A 19,654-nucleotide genomic window follows, 5' to 3' on the forward strand; every position below is an offset into this window, starting at 1 on the left:
GTTCGCCGCTGGCAAGAAAAATACATTTAGTTTAAATTAACACTTGCATATTTCGCATCAAACCGCATTAAGAAATTTGAAATATTCAAATTGCAACAAATCTTCAACTGCAAACTTAAACAGAATAAAGTTGGCGCCCGCTGTTAATAGCATTATGAAATGTAAAGTTAATAGATGAGCAACGGCTGCTTGACAGTGCGAGTTCGTCTGTGAACGACGACGGTTAGTACAATTTGTAATGTGTGTGGTGTGTGTATAAAAACAAAAACAAAATTGATTGAAACTGGCGTAAATTGCGACAAAACAAACAGTCTGTGCCATCTGTGTACGTGTGAAATTGCGTAAATCGAAACGCTTATATTGTCGACATTTTCGACATCAAAAAACTTGTCACAATGAAGCTGTTCGCAGCAGCAACAGTTGCGCTCTTTCTGTTGGCCATAATCCAAACGACGCCAGCGGATGCCGAGGATCAGGAGGTGAGCTATGTTTTTGTTTATGATTCACAAATGTTTTGGACAACAGCTTAACGCTTTTTGAATGTAAATGCGGTTGCTGCAGAAATTACAATTTACGGAAATACAATTTACAGAAATTGCGTTATTTTCGCTCGCTTTGCTGTTTTTAACAGTGCCGACACACAAACACAAACACAGCACACTCACACGGCTACACTAACACATGCATGCTCGCGTACGCCATACTTATTTACTTTTCGATTGTCTCTTCGTACACACATTAACTTTGATTAGTCAGCAAAAGAAAATCGTATGCATAAATAAAAGGCTGTAGTGGAAAACTACATAACCATAAGAAAATAATTCTGTTACGAACCCATACATACATCCATACCCATACATATATATATATATGTATATCTGTATTTATGGTGCTGGCGCTTATCAAATTTGCAACTCTCTCGTTTGTTTTTGTTGTCGCTGCGCCTCGTCTGTTGTTTCCTTTGTTGCGTCGCCATTTCAGCTTTGCAATCAGCTGTTGTATCAGTTTGACCGATAGAATGGGATATTGATCTATCAATATTCGTTCTATTTATGAACCAGCAATTGCGTTTCAGCTTTGAGTCCGATTCATTTGAACTTATTTAATTATTATTTTGAATGAATCTTTATTTACATATGAAGAAGCAAAAGTATTTTTTTAAACAAAAATGTTGACTCATATGAATATACTAAGCGTTCCCACCTGGATACGCAAACCTGTTCAGTTTTCAATTAAAATCAGCCAAGGTGTATAATTTCTAATTACTATAACAATAGGCAACATTCCATCTAGTATACTTTTTCGCTAGCTAAAAAAGTAGAATGAACCAAAAAATCAGATTAATTACCTGCAGGCTGTCTGCGGCAGGAGGCTGTCCCTCACTCCCTCACGGAAAACCGTAGCCACGCCGGGCATGGTCATTAATATCAATTAAAATGTTTTCATTTGGCAGAAAAGGCAGCTCGTTTGTAATAAAAAAAAATCAAGAAGTTGGATAAATGATTTCATTTTAACATATCAAACGACTTTTTTTCCGAAACGCATAATTTTATTATTTTTGTTGTCATTTAAGCCGAGTTCGAGTAAAAGTATATAAATTTGTGTTATGAAATACTTTATATGCAGGCCACTAAAGCTTAAATCGAAATACGATATTAAAGAACAAAACCTGTTTACACTAACACGCACAATATGCAAACTATTAAACGTATACTCTAAAAATCTAAATAAATAAAATAAAGAAACAAAGCAACTGTCAGCGATTTCCATATGCTAACAAACACAGCCGGACAATGCATAAAAGTATTTACATAAATGAATAAAATGCGGAACTGTGTGAATATACACACACATACATACACATACATATATTCATATTCATATTCATATTCATTCAGTCGGAGGCAAAACTTGCAAACTTTAAGAAAAATCAACTTATAGCTGGAGCTCAGAATGTAGAGGAACCGTCGCCGGAGGCGGCTTTTTGTGGCTCTCGTCCAACTGTTTTTGTCATCTCGGAAATCAGAGCTGCGAATGATTCACAAACACAAACGGCATCCGTTTCAGTGAATTCACAGTTTGCCTACAAATTGTCAAATACGATTCTCTCTTTCCCCGGCTCTAAATGCAAATTCGATTCCCCGCCCCCCCTTTCTGCTGAGTAAGAAACATTGAGGCAATTTCGTTGCCATTGTGTCATTGAGCAATTTCGACCAATGACTCGTCGCCTAATACGGCAAATGCCAATGAAAATGACGTTATTCAATCCACTAAAAGGCGCCCAACAGCATCCAATATCTCACACACACAGCACAAATAATCACCCGGGGGAGTATTAAGGGCCAAGTTTGTAATAAGCTTGAGCTGTGCCCGCTGTGTGATTGGTAAGTTTGGCAGGGCATACCCCGTCAAGGGCTTAAGTTGCATAGGCTCAGCCGCATACACTTAGAGAAACTTAGGGTTTACAATTATGATTCCAGCATATAGAGCAGGAGATGTCATACCCTACTCCGCTTGGATTGACCTTGTCTGATTAAATGGCCGAATAAATTGAGGAAACCTACAGATTCGCCAGTTTCAGCTGTTCTTTGATCATAAACAGCTTAGAACTTTGTCGAATGCAGCTGACTGCAAAATAGTCACCTTTTAATCGCAAAGGCTGTGGGCTAAGAAGCTCCCGTGTAGATGGCTCAAAGAAAGAGCTTTGGCCAAGGTAAATGTGCTCATTAAAAATGTGGCTGAAGCGTCTGTAAAACGCACACGTTTATTCAGCACCTAGAAGCGACTGACCTTGAGCAAAATAAACGTAACCAGCAAGCACATCGCCGAATCCTAAATACTCTAGCAGGCATATATGTCTTTTAGAAGGGTTATTAGATCGAATGTGTATTTGCTGTGCAGGAATATATTCGAAACACTTTATTATGTCGGAGGCGCTGTTGCGTTATAAAGTCGTAATGCCCTATGTAAGAGTATATTAAGCTGTTTGCACAATACCCGCCCCTCCGCCGGCAGATGTTGACAGTTTTTGGAAATACCGGTTTTTATGCGATATTTTTTTTTTTGTGTGTGATCATACATATTTAACGATTGACTTCTGGCCAAGTTTATTTATTTATACGTTGGTAAACACTTTAATTAAGCCTTAATTAAAATCAACAGTTTTACAGCAAATTGCCAATTTACAAAATTGCAATTTGCGCTGTGAGCCCTTACCGTTCGCGCGCTGTCTCATTTTGAATACCCTTGCAGCAGGGTATTATAACTTTGAGTCGAAACGTGTAACGCATAGAAGAAGACATCTCCAATCCCATAAAATATATATATTCTTGATCTGTATCAACAGTCGAGTTGATATAGCCAAGTCCGCCTGTCTAATTTTATGCGAACTAGCCTCTCAGTTTTAAAGCTATCGTCATAAAACTTAGCAGAAGTTCCTCTTTCTGTTGCACGCAGTACATATGTCGGACCCGGTTGAATCGGATCTGTATATCATATAGCTGCCATAGGAACGAACAAACGAAAATTAGGTTGTTGTATTAAACACTTTTTTGTTTCTCAAGATATCTTAACAAAACTCTGCACCTATTAGTTCTACTATGCTTCTTATATATATACAAAATATTATCCATATCGGACTGCTATATCACGTAGTTGCTATAGGAACAATCGGTCGAAAATTAAGTTGTTCTTTGGAAAACTTTTTTGTTTTTCAAGTAACTCGCAATTTATAAGTTTCACTATATTCTCTACAAAATCTTATGTACATCGGACCACTATATTATATAGCTGCCAGAGGAACGATCGGTCGAGAAAGAGGTTCTTGCATGAAAAGCTTTTCAGCTTTTTAAAATATCTTAACCATGCCTGGCATTAGCTATTTTCACTGTGCTTCTTCGATGCGGGCATTATGAGAATTGTAAAATGTTCGGTCTGTAAGGGTATTAAATCATCGGCGTGCCGTAGATAGCCCTTCTTTCTCGTTTATTTATAATATTTATTAGTTTTTTTTTTCTTTTTTTGTACATCCATTCAATTAAAGTTTTTCAGCATTGCATCAGTTAATACCCCAGGGCACCTCTTTTATGCATCAGCCCCAGCCCCAGCCCCCACTCAGTGCAATATTTATTCATAAAAGCCTGTTAACACTGATGCGCAGCACGTTGCAGCAGCATCAGCGGCAGCAGCGGCATCAACTGCAGCTGCAACAGCAACTTTGGCATCAACTGTCAGCTGCGAAAAGTTTCGACATAAGCCGGGCCAATGTGAACCATGAAAATGCTTGAACAACTTTAGCTCGATGAAAAAATACCACTCAGAATCTATGAGAAATTTGTGCTGCTGTTATCACAATCTAATTCGAAATCTGAAATCTATGTATGTATATCGAATTGTTCAGTTTTGAGGGGCCTGAACTAATTATCGAAAATAATAATTCAATCTGATGCGCTAACCAAGTGCATTTAATATGTTTGAAGAAGTGAAGCATGGCTGGTTGTGTGCTTCTTGGTTGCGCATTAAGTTGCCAGGACAACCAAACGGAGAAGCCTTCATAACATGGCCAACTGGAATTCTGCAAAAGCCATCAGCGTCTTTCGACACCCTATAACCATTGCAATGGCAATAAAAGGGTATATTGTATATCAATAATGCAAAATCTCAGAGAACATACAGACTGGACAATTAGAGTAAAAGAATGGGACCAGGTTCGGTTCGAGACACGCTCACATGCTCTCACAGCAAGAGAGTAGGAATTACATATGATTTGTGTGGTAGAACGGCATAGTTGTCTTTTATCCCGCTCCCACTACAGCAGACTGCCTTGGCTTTATCTCAGTGCTCTCTCATTATGTCAAAAGATCGTTTCAATGTAAAAATTCAATTAGTCTTAAATGTCGTAGGCATTTCTTCCCTTTTAGAGGAACGAGTAATATAATATAATGACGCGTCGATGCGAAATTCTTGCATTTTACCTCGTTATTGTTGGTAAGGGAAGGGCTAGTCTTTCAAGATATAGTCAACTGTAATTTTCCCAGAAAATAGTAAGCATAAGTAGCCAATTGAAAAAGCTAAACACACCAAATACGGTAGTAAGCTTTTTGTATAGCATCCAGAGATCGGGAATATGTTTATATGCTTAGAGACTCTATTAAAGCAAATTTGATATACATCGAATAGTACAGGATATCTGCTGGTTCAGTTGATATGCCTTATTTGTGTTGTATGGCAACTTTGGGGTGTTGCTTAAAGTGCCGTAAAGTTTAATTGAAAAACAAGCTGCAAACAAGCTGCAGCAGTAGCAGCAACAAACTACATCAACAATGCCAAGACCGAATCAACTCAGCCAACCGCCCACCCACTCGATGGAACCCGCAAGCCCCCCGCACACAACATAATCAGCTCAAGCATCAGCCAGCCATCAACATAGTTGAAGCGGACGCTGACTGCGCTGTCGCTGCTGGCGTTGACTGCTGCAGTGACGCAATCGCCGTCAAAAAGTTTTTTTTATGCACTTTTCGGCTTTTTGTCACGCTGCAGTCACAAAACGTCAGCCGCAATGAGGATGAACGACCGAAACGTCAACATGCTGTGTGCTATGCAATCTCAGCTCTTGCCCTCTAGCCCACCGCTCTCCCGTGCCCTCTCTGGTTCTCTCTTTGTCTGCTGCTCGCTTGTGCTCGACTGTATTTGTTGTTTTCAGTCTTTATTTTATGCTTTTAATTCGTAAATTATTCAGCGTTGGCTTCACCCGTTCGGCTTCGCCATCTGTTGTCTGTTTGCTGCATTTTGTGGCTCATCATTTATCGATGAATTTTGTTGTTGCAATCCTCAAACTAGTTTTTGGGTGCAGTGCGGTGCGGCGGGGTGATGTGCAACCCATTTTGCATCGGCTGTTAATTAGTTTCTGTGACCTGCCGCAAGCTCAGCAAAGCGTTGCTCCACTGATTGACTTAATTGGCCAAATGTCTCCTCTATCTCTGCACTCACTCCACACTCCCTACTTAATTTCTGTCTCCCTCCTCTTCTCTGCGTTGTCGCAATGTAATTGCAATTATGCTGAGTTCATTAGGCCGCCCAAAGGGAGGAAGCCTAACACATAATTAAAGCTGTTGCCAGTTTTTAAATCATTTCGTAATACCTATTGATTTTTAACTATAGCCTAACCTAGGCACAGGCCCAAATTAACCTATCATGCATTTTATATGTCGGCGCTTAATGGTTGCTATCCAATATATTCGTTCTCAAAACTTCTTTTAGTTTAAGTTCACCAATTACTAAGCCACTATTTTTATCTCCGTCACTCTACTTCAGTCAGCACTTTACGATCACATCTCTCTCGGCAGCAAAATCTCTCTCTCTGTCTGTCTCTGCTATGCTTACACTCAGTCGAGTTATAACGGGTCTACAGCAACATGCAGTAAACCAACTGCGACACATATGCACATGCACATACATACACACAGTGTTAAAAATATTTTGCATTAAATTGAATATAGATTTTCTCCAATTCGAGAGTAAATGCTAAATTCAGCTTTTCAGCTCTCACGCATTAGCCAGATAAATTAACGCGCTTTTAGTGCAATTACCATATAATATAGTGGGTTAAGCACTTAATTGAATCATTTACCCGAGCTATTAACCGTCCTGTTCCATGGTGCTGGCACACACTCACACACGCACACCCATATGCATACTTTTAGCAATTGGAGCACATACCACAGGGCACATGGCTTTGCTGTATTCATTATTATGTCCATGTTCCAAATTATACGTTCTCTCTTTCTCTCTCTCTCTCTCTTTGTGTGTGTATTTTCCTTAAACAAATTTGTGTTCTGCTTTCTGTTTTTGTCTTTGCCACACAAACACACACACACACATACACAAAACACACACACATACACACGCAGACGAGCACGGATGAGGCAGGGATCAGCGAGCCGCCCATCAAATTGGTACATGTGCTTAATCCCGGGGAGCGGGAATATCTGTCGCCCAATTTGATTGGCGTGCAGAATATTGCGATGACATTTCTGCCACTCTCGATGAACTTTGTAAATATCATCGATGCCTTTCGCGAAATTGTGAACGGGGTGCGCTACGAGATTCTGCTGAATGCAGTGGACACAAAGGCGAACGATGCGGACACGATTTGCCGCCTGGTCATACTGGAGAAGCCCTGGATCACCACACAGTGGGGCGACAAGCAGCGCGAGCTTGTCAACACCAATTGCAGCGACCTGGCCGAGAATGCCCTGGCCGTCGATACCGAGCAGCGCTCCAAGCTGCTCAACGACAAATACGTGAGTAACAGCATCTTCAATGGCGGGCAGCGGAACGAATTGAGCGACAGTGAAATGGCTCAGTTGGAAGCGCAAATTTTAACAACGGACGCGAACAGGCGACGGGTGGGCAGCTCCAGCTCAGACACCAGCTCAGTCACCAGCACCAGCACAACAGTTATACCCTCACCAGCGGAACCCGCTAATGAGCCTAGCACATCAATTAACGGTAACGAGTCAGCCACTGCTGCTGGGGAGGCGACCACCATGCCCACAGCGGAGCTCAATGATAATGAGAAGCGCTGGCTGGATGATATCCTATCGGTGGGTGCGTATAATTTTGAGAAGACCATTGAGCAGCAGCGCTCCGAGTTGAAGCATCAGCAGCAGGTAGAGGAGCAGGGTGAGCAGCAGGGGGAGCAGCAGCAGGAGCCGGAGCAGCAGCAGCAGCAGCAGGAGCCGGAGCAGGAGTAGGACACATTATCATAACCATCATGAGATATGAATCTTGCAATCATATTACATACACACATACACACACACACACACACACACTCAGCTCTTGTGTCGCCTATATACTCCTATACATACATACGAATACTCGTAAAGTAAATGAATACAATAAAAGGAAAATGTTATTTAATTAAATTTATTTAAGCTTCTCGTTTTTCTCACCTGCCCTGTGTTAACACACACAAGCACACCTGGGCTCTTGGAAGGGGGCGTTGTTGGCATAGTCCAACCAAGCGAAGCGCCTCCTCTTCTACTTCCCCTTCTACTCCTCGTCGCACTTATTTCAGCTTAATAATCAAATGAGTTTTCGCTTTCAAATTACGGCCGCAATCTGTTTAACCCGCCCCCCTGTCGCATCTGCCCCTGCCCCTGCCTCCGTTACTCTAACTGTCTATATGTACATATCTTGGGGGGCCGACCTCAAGTGGCGTGTGCGTGTGTATGTGTGCCCCTTAGCAGCATACAGTGCTGCGTTAAAGTGTTCTCATTATCCTTGATGCTCTACTTTTAACACCCAACTCTGACGCAGTCCCTCTGCACAGTGTCCGTGGTAAAATGAAAATCAAATTGAAAACTATTGGTAGAGCTAAAAAACAATATATGTATGTCGAATATTATACTTGTATACTTAATATAGCTTATACGTATACTTAACAGCATTTCATAAATAGTTTTTCGCCATATATATGATATACATATATATTGTATATACTGTAACAGTGTTTTAGGTCTGTCTAGTCTGCTGCTGGTCAGCTGTTGATGATCTTCGCTATTTACACATCACTAGATTGACAGTGTTGAGAAAAAGGAGAAGAGTCACTTTTTGAGCAGAGTTGCTCTGGGATTAAATTGTGAAATTAATAAAGGGACACAGAAAAAAATATAGCAGCAATAAGGCGGGTGCCTTCTTCTAAACAGTTCGAAATCAAATTAAATACTCATTGCAGGTGCGTCAAAACACTTGATGGGCAGTCGGGGTATCTACGTAAATAAATGTATCCAATAAGTCGCATTTCAAATTCCGGACACCAAGCTGTCCAAACTCTAACCGACATGTGTATTTTTGTTGAGCCGCTTTGATCTGAAATCTGCGGGATTAGAGAATATGCAATCGAATGTCGGGCACTCAACTGTCAACATATCGAAATGCATTTTACGGGTCATTTGCCCACAACAAAACGGTCGAGCGGTGTCCCTGAACATAAATTACGTTTTAATTCGTATTGAAATACCGAAGGACTAAGTAGAGGTGTGACGAGGAGCCTGGGAGGCTGCTGAGAACAGGTGGCTTAATGAATTCATGTCGCGGCAGGTCAAACGGAAACAGAAGCCGCCGCTATTCGAACCCTGTACGTACGCCCAAACAGGGCCAACCTGGCAACCTGGCTACCTTTTTAATTATACACACGTCGTTGCCATTACATTTCATTTCGTATTGTTGTCATTGCATTCTCCAACTCACCTGCAGTGCCTGCTGCCGTTCCCGTGCCCGTGCCCGTTCCTGCTTCCGAATTCGGCTACCAGCGTTCGTCAATTACACGCCCACACCACGCAGTAGGCTCTTGGCCCACTCAATCCCCCGCAGCCCAACAATAATCTAGCGATGCCAACAGGCAACGTATTTCCAACCAGAATGTTTGGTTTAATTGGTTTTGCGTTTGCCATTGAATGGTTTATATGCCACATGTCTATGCTCCTCTCCCCCTCTCTCTCTTTCGCTCTCTCTTTCTCTCTCGCTCTCTTTGGCTGGCCAAGTGGATTGGCGGTCCCCGAATTGCCGTCAGAGCCTGCTGGCTGGCTGAGCTATCAGAGAAAGATTAGTGAAGCAATCGGATGTATTTTTCTTGTTTCTTTTTTTATACTCAGCAGGCGCAGCTGGAAACTTTGAAAGCCCTTTGCTCCCCCATTTGGCTCAAAATTTATAAACGTTCCTCAGTTAAGCTCAAGCAGAACACTATTCAAATAATACAGAATATTTTTACATTTGTTACACATTTTGTATGTGATTCCTATTAACTGACCTGACCGAGAGTTCCTTTTAAATTTCCAAGTATTGGACATAGACAAATAATACTGCGTGTGTTGGACACCCGATTTGCGATTCCCAACCGCGTACAAAGTGGCAGAAAAATGAAACCATCTACGCTAATTTTGCGTCTACGCAGTATTTGGATCATGTCCAGTTGGCTGCGGCACGAGGCTCTGGCCGCAGCTGCGATGGTGGTGCGTCGTCGAGAACAGAATCTGAAGCGCCTTGAATATGAACAGAAGCTAGAGGCTGAAGTGGGTCAAGTGGGCGTTGACTCTGAGGGTAAGCTGCGTATCGTTCGTGTAATGGACGACTACATTATCCCGGCCGAGTGTGGTTTCTAAGTGGAGGAGCAAGTAGCTATCAAAATTTTCGTCAATTATGTTATAAGCTCGAATCTGGTTATGAGGGGATGTTACGGAATTCACATAAATATCAAATATTTTTGGGGATATACTCTTGGTCGGATTATTAATAGACCAGTTCTCGTGACAGCTAAATAACTCGAAACAATATATATTTAATTTTGGCAATATGTACAAATGATGAATGAATCTATGTTTTCCCGAACTACTGTAATTTCCACGACAATAAACTGGAACCGTGGTTGTCCGTTCAAGAGTGCTTACACTGTAGTTTTCCTAACCTCAGATTACTTTGCAATTGCAGTTATCGCGCAGCAGGCGTAGCCTCAACGATGTGCCCGTGGGTGGGCGCAAGCCCTACGATGAGAAACAGGCAGAGGAGCAGCTGCAGCGTACGCTGGACAAGCTCACCGCTGGCGAGGGACCGCACTACAGGTGGGTGTCTGATCTGAGCTGCGTCTCATTTTGTGTTCACATTTTGATAACCTGTTTCTGTCGCACAGAATTGTCAAGGTCTATTCGGCCACACGTCAGGTTGTCTCTGGCACTTTGACGCGCATCGATGCAGACCTGGTTGACAGCAATGACGCACAGCGGCGCTGCATTGTGGAGATCTGGGCGCAGCCGTGGCTGGAGCAGGGACACGAGGTGACATTCAAGTGCCATAATCAGCCAGCCGTGCATGCTCGCCATAGCCGCTCCGTGGAGTGGGCCGAGAAGAAGACACACAAGAAGCACAATCATCACACGCTCAACAAGGTGGACCATCTGTTCCACAAGTTCCAGGTCAAGTACAAGCGTCGCTATGCCAACAGCGCTGAGCATCAGATGCGGCTGCGCATCTTCCGCCAGAGTCTGAAGACCATCCAGGAGCTGAATGCCAATGAGCAAGGCAGCGCCAAGTATGGCATTACCGAGTTTGCGGACATGACTAGCACGGAGTACGCACAGCGAGCCGGTCTTTGGCAGCGCAGCGAGGGCAAGCCGACGGGCGGCGCGGCTGCTGTGGTGCCCGCCTATGCGGGTGAGCTGCCCAAGGAATTTGACTGGCGGCAAAAGAATGCAGTTACGCATGTCAAGAACCAGGGACAGTGCGGCTCCTGTTGGGCATTCAGTGTGACCGGCAACATTGAGGGTGCTTATGCCATCAAAACTGGTGACTTGCAGGAGTTCTCCGAACAGGAACTGCTCGACTGCGATTCCAAGGATAGCGCCTGCAATGGTGGACTCATGGACAATGCTTACAAGTAGGCTTTGCAATTTCAATTTCAATTCATGCACTCTAATCGCAACACGACTTTCGCAGAGCCATCAAGGACATTGGCGGTCTGGAGTACGAGTCTGAGTATCCATACGAGGGCAAGAAAAAGCAGTGTCATTTCAACAGGACGCTGTCCCATGTGCAAGTGTCCGGCTTTGTCGACCTGCCCAAGGGCAATGAGACCGCCATGCAGGAGTGGTTGCTCACAAACGGACCCATTTCCATCGGTGCGTAGACCCTTTCAATATTTATATATTCTATTTAACTCCCGTCTCGACTTGTCCAACAGGCATCAATGCCAATGCCATGCAGTTCTATCGCGGCGGTGTCTCACATCCATGGTCGCCGCTGTGCAGCAAAAAGAATCTTGACCACGGCGTACTGATTGTCGGCTACGGCGTTTCCGATTATCCCAACTTCCACAAGACGCTGCCCTATTGGATCGTTAAGAACTCGTGGGGTCCGCGCTGGGGCGAGCAGGGCTACTATCGCGTCTACCGCGGCGACAACACCTGCGGCGTCAGCGAGATGGCCACGTCCGCACTGCTGGCCTAAACACACGCCCGCCCATCTATACGTCTATATATATAAATATAAATATGTATCTATGTTAATGTTTGAGCTACAGCACAAATTTCTTTTTGGCTTGCAGTTGGCATTTCTGTGTATGTTTTTCGTTTGGACTTTTTGTTCCAATATAATCATGTCGCAACACTTGTAGCCCATTCCCAAAATCATATACAATCCCCTATAACAGCGCAGCGTATATATTGAAATAAACTTAAATTACGAATTGTGAAGAAAACACGAATAGATTCGTTCCGATCCGTTTATATTTCGTTCCCATATGTGGCTATATCCATATTAGGCTCTAATTTCATCCCGAAGAGAACTTTATTAGCAGGTATTTTGATTGATGGCTAACGTTCTAAAAAATGATCTCATTAATTTTCGTACTCGCTTAGCTTTATCAAGAGCAGCCGGAGTTTTCGGGCTTCTAGTCCAATGGTGAGCGGCTCGCTGGGTGGCTGTTCCGTGGCCGCATAAATGTTGGCCGGCGTAAACAGGCCGTAGGCTTCACAGGATTTTAGGAAATTGAGCACCTCCTGGACGGCCGGATACGGCAGGATAATGTTCTGTTTGGCCATGCCGGTTAGAAGGCCCAGCACACAGCGTTTGACATGCAGCCAGGTGTCCGCATAGAGGCGTGCGCCCGAGCCGCCCTCGAGAGCGTGCGCGATGCGGGAGAGCCCGAACTCGTAGTTCGATTTGGCGCAGTACAATGTGCCCACTACCAGGTTGACAATGCACAAATGATGATACTGCTTGCCCTGATTACCCTTCAGCTCCTCGGCGTTCTCCACTTTGCGCATCAGCTCCTCAGCCTCTTCGTTCTGGAACGTCATAATGTAGGAAACGCATAAATTGGCCAGCACTGCTGCCGAAACGGACATGATCTGAAAAGAGTTTTAGATTCACATGAGTACGTGCTAGACAGACTGAATGAATAGAAGCCAGTATATCTACATCGTCCGAGTGCTGGCGCACAATGGGCTCATAGAAGGCGGCCGCCTCTTTGTACTTGTCCTGCATGAAGAGCACATGGCCGGCATTCAGGCGCCACACAGAGCAGATAGCGTTCTCGGAGCAAAACTCGGCGCTGGAGCGAAACTCACGCTCGGCGCCCAGAAAGTCATCCTCACGCCAAGAGATCCAGGCACGTGCCATTACCACGGGCAGATAGCTGTGGAAGATTGCATGTTTATTTAGCCAATCGGCAAGATGTCTCACTTACAGCTCCAGCGCCTGCTCGTAATCCTTGAGCGCATCCCTGAGCGCCTGCTGCTCACTTGTTGCCCTCACCTCCTGCACCCGAGCGGCCAAGCTGCGCAGCTTACCCGACAAGCTGGAGGCGAGCGTGCCTAGCTTCTTTTCGGCTAGCTCGCCGCTGGTCTGAGCCGTAATCAGGGCATCCAGCAGTTCGTACAGATACTGTGATAGATACTTGTATGTGAGGTCTGTGTGCTCGGCCAGAATATCGGCGGCCGTCTCGTAAAGCTCGTGCTTGCAGCAGGTCAGCAGAATGTTTGCGAACGTCTCCTTGGGGCAGGCAGGTGCGCCCAGCTGCAGCAGGAACGCCAATTTGCGTAGGCCCGCAACCGGGCCCTGGGCGTCGGTCAGGGCCATATTGTGCAGCGTGACCGGATCCAGCTCGCTTTCCGCGCGTGGTGGCAGATCGAGCAGGGCATCCCGTGCCGCCTCCACGTTGCCATCCTGATACTCCAAGGCCGCCTTCAGATTGAGTGCCTGCGTAATTCCGGACAAGGCCATGGTAATGGGATTGCCCACGCTGCGTGCGCTACCATCTGTGTCCACCTGAGCACCGATGCCCAGCTCTGGATGATTGCGCATGCCGCGCTCCACAATCTCCGATGTGTAGTCTAGGGCCTGGGCGCGCTGCTTGCGCTGAAAGTGCGCCAGTGCCACATTGTAGGCCACCAGCGGATTGAAGCCGCCCACCTGGAGAGCCGACTGAAAACGCTGCACCGCCGCCTCGTGCTCATCCGCCTGGAAGAGCAGGCAGCCCTCATCGTTGAGCGTATCGGCAGTGCCGCCGGCGCGCTGATTAAGCAGGCTCTGAGCGCCAGCATAATCCTCACTCGAATAGAGTATTGCGCTCTGCAGCTGCAGGCATTGTTCGTGCAGCTCCGACTCCTTGTCACCAATCTGCTTCAGGACACGCAGTGCCTCTGCAAAAATGCCCGCCTGGTAGAGCGACTGCGCATAGTAGAATCTGGCAAGCGTTTGCCGTGACAGCACATGGGATCTAGAATTGATCTTCAACGGACTCACCTGTACTTGGGCTCATTGGGCACCAGCTGGCAGAGCTGCTCATAGCAGCTGGCCGCCTCCTCGTACTTCTGGGCATGATAGTAGCAATGCCCCAGCGTGGAGAGACCTGCTCGCGTATTGGCCGCCTCGCCGCAGCTCGCAATGCACTCGATCACGTCCTCATAGCGTTTGTCCTTAATCTGGCCAGGGCATGGCTTGTTTAGCTGATGATGTACAATTGGCTGTGCAGCTTACCAGATTGTAGATGGTTCGCGTGACATGTCCCTCGCGCAGGATTATGCCCTGATGCAGCATTTTGCCGGCTCTGCTTAGTAATGAAAATTTCTAGCTGGGATTTGTTGTGGCGCCGCTCGACGTAGTCATGGTTACCCTTGCCCGTCTCGCTAGCCTTGGCAACGGCAAACAGTTGGCCAATGCCATGTGAAAAATGCGAAAAGTTCATCAAAGCGAGAAATCCACAAGGGAAAACCCATCCATATCAACGTCTAACATCTGGGTGCAACATAACTTTTAGGCGAATTGAATTCCTTTTATGTTGTCTATTTGTTTTTATTATTTGATGCCACTGTGCAGTGGCTCAATATGCTAATTAGATTTAAAGCAAGGGCCGCTGCATGGAAGCCACAGAAAAAGTACATCAGTTGCAGACGCGGCACGGTTAATGCCAGCCCCGGCCCAGTAGCTGCTTGGAACGCGTCGTGTGCAGAGTATATTACGGCAGCTGGAACCATGGCCATGGACGACTACGAGGATGACAGTTAGTGGACGCTTTTTGTATGAAAATCTGCTCGTTTATCAATCTTACAAAAAACCTCATCCAATCCTAGTGAGCAGCGTGGGCGTAACCACGGCTCGCATCGAGAACCAACACAACCAGCACCACCAGCAGGGACAGGGACAGGGCAGCGGGGGCCCCGTCAAGGTTGGCGGCTGGCGTTACGAGGATGCTAGTCGCTATATTGGCGAATGGAATCAACGCGGACAGAAGCATGGCATTGGCCATCTGCAGTTCGCCGATGGCACCCGCTATGATGGACAGTTTCAGGAGGGACTGAGCCAGGGACTGGGATGCCTTTGGTTTCCCGATGGTGCCAAGTAAGTAATTGTCTTGCCTTGGCTTCACTCCACCTCAAATGACAGCACTTGCACTGTACAGATACGAGGGCGAGTTTCATCAGGGTTGGTTTCATGGGAACGGCATTTTTTGGCGCTCGGATGGCATGAAATACGAGGGTGAGTTTCGTGGCGGTAAAATATGGGGTCTGGGTTTGCTGACCTTTCAGGACTTTACGCACGGCTTTCCACGCAACGAGGGCTACTTTCAGGACTGCCGCTTCATGCGGAGGCGTCGCTGCCCGGACGTGGTGCAACGTGCCCAGAAATGCGCCCTAATGGCGCGTTCGCAGAGCGAGCATCCCTACTGAAAGGCAGATAACCCAACGTCCCACCGTCCTAGACAAACATCAAATAAATAGTCGTTATCTTAACAGTTGTGCGTATTTGCTTTTGTTTGTCAATTGTCAATTGTATCAATATGTTAACAACAATTCGTTTTCCGGCTTGCTAATCCCCGCTAGGCGCTCCCACAAGGTACCAGGCATTGCGTGCCTTTACCGCGGCATTTCGCACCAGGCGCTTGGGATCGTCCAGAGCATCGGCCAGGACCAGCGTCACATCCACCTTGTGGGGCAACAGGACATACGTTGGATACTTGGTTATGTCATATAGCAGCTGGAGGGCTGCGATGCGCACTTGCTGTGAGTCAAGTTAAGGAAATTAATATTTAATTGAAGGTAAAGCTAGCGAAGGTCCAACGCTGCACTCACCATGTTGAGTTGCGTCTTTTGCTTGGATAGTTCCAGGCAACTGGGCAGAATGTGTCCCAGATGCGCCTGGAAATACGTATCCTGCTGCTGCACAAAGTTCTGGCAAATGCCCAGCGCTATGCACAGCGAATGGGCATCATTGTGGGCATCCAGGGTCTTGAAGAGCAACGGACCCAGCTGCTTGATGTTCAGCCTTATCACCGAATGAGGCGTTGCCTTAAGCACATAGATGAATGCCTTCATATGATGTTCGCAGTAGCTGGAGAGCTTTGTGCCCAGTTTGTTCATAATGGTGTGAAAGAACTTTTGCTTGTACAGAAACTTGACCACCGGCAAATCCAACTCTGGATACTCTGCTGCGATAATGTCAAAGGCTAAGGCGGCGGCACTGCTCAGGGTCGGATGCTCCAGCAGATCCGTGAGCTGATCAAATAAAAAAACAAGCAAACAGTTGTCAATTGTTAAGGTATAGTTGGACTCGGTACTCACATCGCTAATAATGTCGGCCGCCTCCTCGAAGCCAGCAACCACCAGACCCTTGGCTAGCCAGGCCAGCAGATGGACGGCGCGCTCGTCGCCAGCTTTTACGGCAGCTTTTAGCTGATGCGTGATGCGTTTAACTTGATTGCGATTTGCCTCATTGTTGTCCATTTTATTGACCAGACTGCAGAGCAGGTGATGCGCAATCTCACGCAGCTGCTCGTTATCCGTGCTTAGCGATAACTTAGTTAGATCGTCGAGCAACCGCTCGAAATGATCATCCAAACTGATGTCCTTGTGCAAGTAACCCAGCAGACCTTTGGCGACGTACAGATGAGCTGTCTGGTGTAACTGCAACGTCGGCAGATACTCGCTCACAATGGCGCTCTGCTCGGATAGCGGCAGCTGCTGCATAATACGGCTCAGTGCGGCGGCAATCATCTCCAACGATGCCAGCGGCAATTCGGGCGTCTGGTTCGCCAGCTCGATGAGCTTGTGTAGCAAATTTGATTGCTGCTGCAGCTCGACAATAAAGCGTTGATCCTCTTGATTAAGTAGAGCGCTCAGCGCTTCCAAGGCCAACAGACGACCCGGCTCCGCGACAGTTTCCGTAAACAGCTGCCTCATGACCAGGTCGAGTATCCGTTGGGTGAAAGCTATTTGCGGCAGCAGCGGCAGCAAATTCGCATAGATCTTACGTTTGATGAACTCGGAGAATATGTCAAAGTTGCGCATGCAAATGTCTATGAAGTTGGACTGCAGCTCGACGGGTTGCAGTGCGCCCAGATTAACGGTCAGCATCTTAAAGTCCAGATCAATGTGCGGATGACTAACCAGCTGTACCAGCGCCTTGTAGATGAGCGCACGCTGCTCCTCGCTCAGCACGGGCACACACTCGCACAACACGGACAAAGCGGCGCGCTGCAGCTCCAAATCCTGTTGCTTGGCATCAAAATCGTCGCGCTCACACAGACGCAACGCCTGTATCACATCATCCTGCAGTGGCAGCAGTATGGTCTTGTCCAGCTTCAACAGGGAATCCCGCAGAGCAGCTAGCTTATAAACCTGCGCGATAATATGATAGAATCGTATGCGCTCCTCACAACACGTCAAATTCAGTTCGATGGCCTGCAGCTTAAGCAGAAATGTGTTGAGTATCTTGTCGGCGGCATAGGTCGCATCGCCAGACACACACATCAGGGATATAGCAGTGGCTGGATGAAAGAGACGATGGTGCACATCGCTCAAATGAGGCAGCACAACGCCCAGTACGGTGCTCTGATAGTTTTGGCTGATGCTCGGCACTTTGGCGGCGCTCTTCAGCAGCTCGGCGAGCGCTTTGAGTGCACATCTAAGCACATCCGCATTATCAGATCCTGGAAAGGTTTCCGCCTTCAATGCCTGCCAGATTTGAGCGAAATGCGGCTCCAGTGCGTCCGGTTTAAACTTGAGAGCCGCTTGATGCTATTCAAAATAATTGAAATCGGTATAGTAGATTTCACCGTAGGGCTTCAAATTGGTGTAGCTTACCAGAAGCTCAATGGAATCTAATTTGGCCACTAAAAGTTCGCTGTCGAGCTTCTCCACGGCCAGCGATACGGTCCACTCGGCAAACTGTTCACTGGCCACCAGACAGTTGGTCAACTTTTCAGCCAGAGCATCACGTGTTATGGCCTCCGGATCTTGTTTGCTGGGATGGAAATCAATGGGAAAATAGCAGGCAAAGATTTCAAACATCTCCTCGGCTAAATGCAGCAGTGGATATTGCGATATAAATTCTGGCATGAAACTAAAAATGATGTCCAAATTGCGCGGATCACGTTCCCCATCAATGGAATTAATCAGCCCGTACAAAAAATCACCCGACATTTTTACAAGCTCTGCAATGCAAACAGACAAAGGATATAACACTTAGAAGGTCAGCAAAAAGCAAAACTCACCTGGCTGGCAATGCGAAGTCAGGAACTTTAACATGTTGAACACCTTGGTGCGATCGCCGCGCGTCTGCGACTGGCACGTGGTGTACTGGAAAAACGCGTGCAGCAGGAGAGGCACACTTTCAGCCGGCAGCTGCTTCATGCGCACCAAAGCATTCAGGCCCTCAATAATGGCGGGCATAACATTGTGATGATCGCGTAGTCGATCCGTATAGAAGGTCGTCAGAAATTCCAATTGCTTTGAGCTCAACACATCGCCGGGCAGAGCGCTCAGCACAGCCGACAACAGCTTTGTGCCGGCCACACGTTGTTCGGTGTCCGGCGATGTCAATGCAAAGCCCAATTGCTCGGCCAGATCAGCAATGTTGTAGGTTCCACCGGTAAGCTCTGGCTCGCAGACAAAAAGACACTATAGAGACCAGCTGATTTGAGTGTTTCGCTTACCATTTGCAATTTGTGTGGCCGCTGCTTGCAGCTTGGATTCGCTTTTTAGGGCCTTCTCGAGGGTTGCTCGTGTGGGCGTTGTCATGCTGGGTCCGGCGCTAACGTAAGCGCTATATTTAACACACAAATACCTTCCTTAAGCAATCTAAAGCCAAAAATATTATGAGACTCAAATGGTGTGCTTGCTTCTTTTGTTATCTATAGGGGGCCCACACACGGTCAAGCTTTAGGTCAAACATGTTAAGTAGTCTAAACAATAAGTTGAGTTGGTTGTCTTACATGTTATGTTCGCTCTTACATGTGCGTGTGACTACGTATGCCACTGTTTAGCATTCATATGAATTAAGTTTAGGTCTGCAAGACCCCCCCGAAGTAGTCAGTTTGACCGTGTTTCGACCGCTCTTCCAATTAGAGGTGGAACTCAACTGCCGCTTTGTAGCTATTGATCGCTTTGTGCAATTATCAATATTGCCACCTTGTTTGAATTGTAAAAACAGAAACAATTTCTTGTTGTTGTGTTTTTTAATGGTATTTATCAGATTTTTTTGGAAAATTTACAATATATTTGTCAAAAGTCAGAACTTACAGTGTACAAATCGTTGAATGATTTCGACAAGTGGCAGCATTAGTTAGGTTGCCACTATGTTAAATTAAGTTCTTGGATAA

General features: G+C 46.2%; 6 protein-coding genes across 10 annotated transcripts; 4 read left to right on the forward strand and 2 right to left on the reverse strand.

Moving 5' to 3' along the window:
- Window positions 1-11: 11 nt before the first annotated feature.
- On the forward strand, window positions 12-12,259 carry LOC6632958 (cathepsin F). Of its 2 annotated transcripts, XM_002056539.3 has the most exons (6): window positions 12-479; window positions 6,909-7,301; window positions 10,492-10,622; window positions 10,691-11,434; window positions 11,494-11,675; window positions 11,738-12,259. In XM_002056539.3, exons 1-6 carry the CDS (start codon window positions 396-398, stop codon window positions 12,001-12,003), a joined length of 1,800 nt encoding a protein of 599 aa, XP_002056575.1. In that variant the 5' UTR covers window positions 12-395; the 3' UTR covers window positions 12,004-12,259. The 2 variants fall into 2 exon arrangements, with proteins under 2 accessions (XP_002056575.1, XP_015026190.1); XM_015170704.2 differs by lacking the exon at window positions 6,909-7,301 and having other exon boundaries at window positions 202-479.
- Window positions 7,308-7,928, forward strand: LOC138910978 (myotubularin-related protein DDB_G0290005-like). The gene has a single exon (XM_070207543.1). It carries the CDS (start codon window positions 7,356-7,358, stop codon window positions 7,752-7,754), a length of 399 nt encoding a protein of 132 aa, XP_070063644.1. The 5' UTR covers window positions 7,308-7,355; the 3' UTR covers window positions 7,755-7,928.
- LOC26531605 (uncharacterized) lies at window positions 9,704-10,446 on the forward strand. The gene has a single exon (XM_015170810.3). It carries the CDS (start codon window positions 9,924-9,926, stop codon window positions 10,164-10,166), a length of 243 nt encoding a protein of 80 aa, XP_015026296.1. The 5' UTR covers window positions 9,704-9,923; the 3' UTR covers window positions 10,167-10,446.
- Window positions 12,099-14,795, reverse strand: Ttc30 (tetratricopeptide repeat domain 30). The gene is made up of 5 exons (XM_002056540.4): window positions 14,536-14,795; window positions 14,302-14,480; window positions 13,244-14,242; window positions 12,976-13,192; window positions 12,099-12,905 (listed from the first exon to the last, which is right to left on the reverse strand). Exons 1-5 carry the CDS (start codon window positions 14,593-14,595, stop codon window positions 12,393-12,395), a joined length of 1,968 nt encoding a protein of 655 aa, XP_002056576.1. The 5' UTR covers window positions 14,596-14,795; the 3' UTR covers window positions 12,099-12,392.
- A 107-nt stretch (window positions 14,796-14,902) lies between these two features.
- Window positions 14,903-15,788, forward strand: rtp (MORN repeat-containing protein retinophilin). Its single transcript, XM_002056541.4, has 3 exons — window positions 14,903-15,058; window positions 15,129-15,396; window positions 15,458-15,788. The coding sequence occupies exons 1-3, from the start codon at window positions 15,031-15,033 to the stop codon at window positions 15,723-15,725; spliced, it is 564 nt and encodes a 187-aa protein (XP_002056577.1). The 5' UTR covers window positions 14,903-15,030; the 3' UTR covers window positions 15,726-15,788.
- Mms19 (MMS19 nucleotide excision repair protein) lies at window positions 15,780-19,538 on the reverse strand. Of its 4 annotated transcripts, none has more exons than XM_015170318.3 (7): window positions 19,287-19,538; window positions 18,989-19,133; window positions 18,548-18,931; window positions 18,138-18,487; window positions 16,617-18,071; window positions 16,128-16,550; window positions 15,780-16,056 (listed from the first exon to the last, which is right to left on the reverse strand). In XM_015170318.3, exons 2-7 carry the CDS (start codon window positions 19,071-19,073, stop codon window positions 15,865-15,867), a joined length of 2,889 nt encoding a protein of 962 aa, XP_015025804.1. In that variant the 5' UTR covers window positions 19,074-19,133; window positions 19,287-19,538; the 3' UTR covers window positions 15,780-15,864. The 4 variants fall into 4 exon arrangements, with proteins under 4 accessions (XP_015025804.1, XP_002056578.1, XP_015025805.1 ...); XM_002056542.4 differs by having other exon boundaries at window positions 19,268-19,538; XM_015170319.3 differs by having other exon boundaries at window positions 18,989-19,186; window positions 19,268-19,538.
- Between the last annotated feature and the right edge of the window lie 116 nt (window positions 19,539-19,654).

This window comes from Drosophila virilis, chromosome 2 (assembly GCF_030788295.1).
Source record: "Drosophila virilis strain 15010-1051.87 chromosome 2, Dvir_AGI_RSII-ME, whole genome shotgun sequence".
Classification (NCBI taxonomy): domain Eukaryota; kingdom Metazoa; phylum Arthropoda; class Insecta; order Diptera; family Drosophilidae; genus Drosophila; species Drosophila virilis.